A 3,886-nucleotide genomic window follows, 5' to 3' on the forward strand; every position below is an offset into this window, starting at 1 on the left:
CCTCCAGGATAGTTACTGGTTGGCCAATCGTCCTCCAGGATAGTTACTGGGTGGCCAATCATCCTCCAGGATAGTTACTGGGTGGCCAATCAGTTAACCCACTGTTCCTAGACCAGTTAACCCACTGTTCCTAGACCAGTTAACCCACTGTTCCTAGACCAGTTAACCCACTGTTCCTAGACCAGTTAACCCACTGTTCCTAGACCAGTTAACCCACTGTTCCTAGGCCAGTTAACCCACTGTTCCTAGACCAGTTAACCCACTGTTCCTAGGCCAATTAACCCACTGTTCCTAGACCAGTTAACCCACTGTTCCTAGACCAGTTAACCCACTGTTCCTAGGCCAGTTAACCCACTGTTCCTAGGCCAGTTAACCCACTGTTCCTAGTCCAGTTAACCCACTGTTCCTAGGCCAGTTAACCCACTGTTCCTAGACCAGTTCTTGAAAATAAGAATTTGTTCTGTAACTGATTTGCCAAAAAGTTTTTTATTTTTAAATGGACGTCCCAAGGATACCAGATAGCATGGAATGCCAGTCCGAATGATTTCGCTGGTTGTACTTGGATAGAGCGATTCATTCTGTTATGACGAGGGGACACCAGTGTAGACTAGTCTACGCAACGGCAAAACACTCGATAGATAGAAAGAAAGACAAGCGGATTATATTCCTCGTTTTGAAACCCAGAGGGTGGATAATCGTGGATTACTTGGTGAACGCAAGTGGACATCTGGTGGAACTAGAGCGATGTCTGTCGCGGGGCTGAAAAAGCAGTTCCACAAAGCCACACAGGTAGGTTTCCGTTAACGGTTCTGTGTCTCTATCGGTACCTCGATCGGGTAGACTATTTTTGTTTCGATGGTGATAGCTGATCAAAACAGCTACAGTGAATACAATGGCAGGTATTCTTAAATCATTGTGGGCTTGTCAAGAAGGGAAAGGAGAGAGAATTGTGATTGAGATGTTAAAGACACTATCGTTAGGCTACATTGTCTATGTATCTGTGGCTGGCTCCCATACCCATAGGCCTAACATACCATCACTAGCCTACATGGCTAGCCTGTTCCAAAGGATGCAATAGAAATGTATCCTTGTAGAACATACACTGAGTGGACAAAACATTAGGACCACCTGCTCTTTCCATGAGACTGACCAGGTGAATCCAGGTGAAAGAACACCTGCTCTTTCCACACAGACTGATCAGGTGAATTCAGGTGAAAGAACACCTGCTCTTTCCATGACACAGACTGACCAGGTGAATCCAGGTGAAAGAACACCTGCTCTTTCCACACAGACTGACCAGGTGAATTCAGGTGAAAGCTATGATCCCTTATTGATGTCACTTGTTAAATCCACTTCAGTCAGTGTAGATGAAGGGGAGGAGACGGGTTAAAGAAGGATTTTTAAGCCTTGAAACTATTGAGACATGGATTGTGTCTGTGTGCCCAGTGGGAAGGTGGGGCAGAGCCTCACATTTTTTTTTTGGGGGGGGGGGGGGGGGGTGGATTGCCTGTTTTGCATGTTTTTGCAAACAATGTAAAAAAATAAAAAAAACATTATTTGAGTTAATAAAGCTGCATACAATCAGGTTCTCTTTTTTTGCTTTCTTGAATAAAGCAACTCCAAAATGCAGGTGTTTCAGTCAGTGCTTTCTGTGGTGGTGGGGCAGCCGGCAGAAAATACAGAGCGTAGGGTTTGGTAATGTTCTCTAGCTGCTCTGTGATTGGGTCAGTGTTCAGTCACTCATGGGGACACAACGTCACCGCCAAATCTAAGGGTAGAGCTTGGAAATTCAAGCCCCTTGGGTGCTGCCATAGAGTTACATTAGAAGTGCCCATCCAAGAAGGCTCAAGGTCATTGGCTACAGATAGAATGGCGTCAAATCACGTTATATGTACAGTAGCTTTGATTGGACAGATCATGTCAACATCATACTTTCAAAATCTTAGCTAGCTATTACTATGAATCAAGTCGAAAATCTTCTGGCAAATCTTTTTTAGTCCTTGTCACATAAAAATAAATAATGAAGAGAAATTATAGACAAAACGTATCGGTGTTCATCGGCCATTGGAGAAAAACATTACACAACAAGTTGGAAATCGCAAATTCAACAATGGAAGGAATCAGTGACTAACTGCAAGCATTGCAAAGCAACTACAAGCCTGCTATTCAATGGAGTGGGTGTGTGGTCCCAAGTCTAAGTTTAAGGGTCTCTTTTCCAAGCTTAAAATTATAAACATTCAGCATTGGCCATGCTGTCAATCCAGCATGATTTCTGCCACGGTCAAAACAACTGTTAACTCGGAAATGTGACTTCAATGAGTTCAAGACAACTGGGAACTCTGGGGAAAAAAACGAGCTCCGACTTGGAAAATACTCGGAATTGCAAATTGGGAACTTCGGCCTCTTTCTAGATCTACGACTTGAAGATCACTGACATCATCATGATTGACTTTGCTTTTTTTCCCAGAGTTCCCAGTTCTCTTGAAAGCAAATTATGGTGGAAAATAAGTATTTGGTCACCTACAAACAAGCAAGATTTCTGGCTCTCACAGACCTGTAACTTCTTCTTTAAGAGGCTCCTCTGTCCTCCATTCGTTACCTGTATTAATGGCACCTGTTTGAACTTGTTATCAGTATAAAAGACACCTGTCCACAATCTCAAACAGTCACACTCCAAACTCCACTATGGCCAAGACCAAAAACCTGTCAAAGGACACCAGAAACAAAATTGTAGACCTGCACCAGGGAAGACTGAATCTGCAATAGGTAAGCAGCTTGGTTTGAAGAAATCAACTGTGGGAGCAATTATTAGGAAATGGAAGACATACAAGACCACTGATAATCTCCCTTGATCTGGGGCTCCACGCAAGATCTCACCCCGTGGGGTCAAAATGATCACAAGAACGGTGAGCAAAAATCCCAGAACCACACGGGGGGACCTAGTGAATGACCTGCAGATAGCTGGGACCAAAGTAACAAAGCCTACCATCAGTAACACACTACGCCGCCAGGGACTCAAATCCTGCAGTGCCAGACGTGTCCCCCTGCTTAAGCCAGTACATGTCCAGGCCCGTCTGAAGTTTGCTAGAGAGCATTTGGATGACCCAGAAGAAGATTGGGAGAATGTCATATGGTCAGATGGAACCAAAATATAACTTATTGGTAAAAACTCAACTCGTCGTGTTTGGAGGACAAAGAATGCTGAGTTGCATCCAAAGAACACCATACCTTCTGTGAAGCATGGGGGTGGAAACATCATGCTTTGGGGCTTTTTTTCTGCAAAGGGACCAGGACGACTGATCCGTGTAAAGGAAAGAATGAATGGGGCCATGTATCGTGAGATTTTGAGTGAAAACCTCCTTCCATCAGCAAGGGCATTGAAAATGAAACATGGCTGGGTCTTTCAGCATGACAATGATCCCAAACACACCGTCCGGACAACGAAGGAGTGGCTTCGTAAGAAGCATTTCAAGGTCCTGGAGTGGCCTAGCCAGTCTCCACATCTCAACCCCATAGAAAATCTTTGGAGGGAGTTGAAAGTCCGAGTTGCCCAGCAACAGCCCCAAAACATCACTTCTCTAGAGGAGATCTGCATGGAGGAATGGGCCAAAATACCAGCAACAGTGTGTGAAAACCTTGTGAAGACTTACAGAAAACGTTTGACCTCTGTCATTGCCAACAAAGGGTATATAACAAAGTATTGAGAAACTTTTGTTATTGACCAAATACTTATTTTCCACCATAATTTGCAAATAAATTCATTAAAAATCCTACAATGTGATTTTCTGGATTTTTTTTCTCATTTTGTCTGTCATAGTTGAAGTGTACATATGATGAAAATTACAGGCCTCTCTCATCTTTTTAATTGGAAGAACTTGCACAATTG

General features: G+C 43.6%; 1 protein-coding gene across 1 annotated transcript in view; it reads left to right on the forward strand.

The window, feature by feature from the left end:
- Positions 1-533: 533 nt before the first annotated feature.
- LOC118942972 (endophilin-A1-like) overlaps positions 534-3,886 on the forward strand; it is a 38,033-nt gene continuing 34,680 nt past the window's right edge. Inside the window, exon 1 of the mRNA XM_036958368.1 lies at positions 534-789. Coding sequence (XP_036814263.1) covers positions 745-789 — 45 coding nt within the window. The 5' untranslated portion in view covers positions 534-744. The remainder of the gene's footprint in view (positions 790-3,886) is intronic.

Source organism: Oncorhynchus mykiss, chromosome 21, assembly GCF_013265735.2.
Source record: "Oncorhynchus mykiss isolate Arlee chromosome 21, USDA_OmykA_1.1, whole genome shotgun sequence".
In the NCBI taxonomy this organism is placed as follows: Eukaryota; Metazoa; Chordata; class Actinopteri; order Salmoniformes; family Salmonidae; genus Oncorhynchus; species Oncorhynchus mykiss.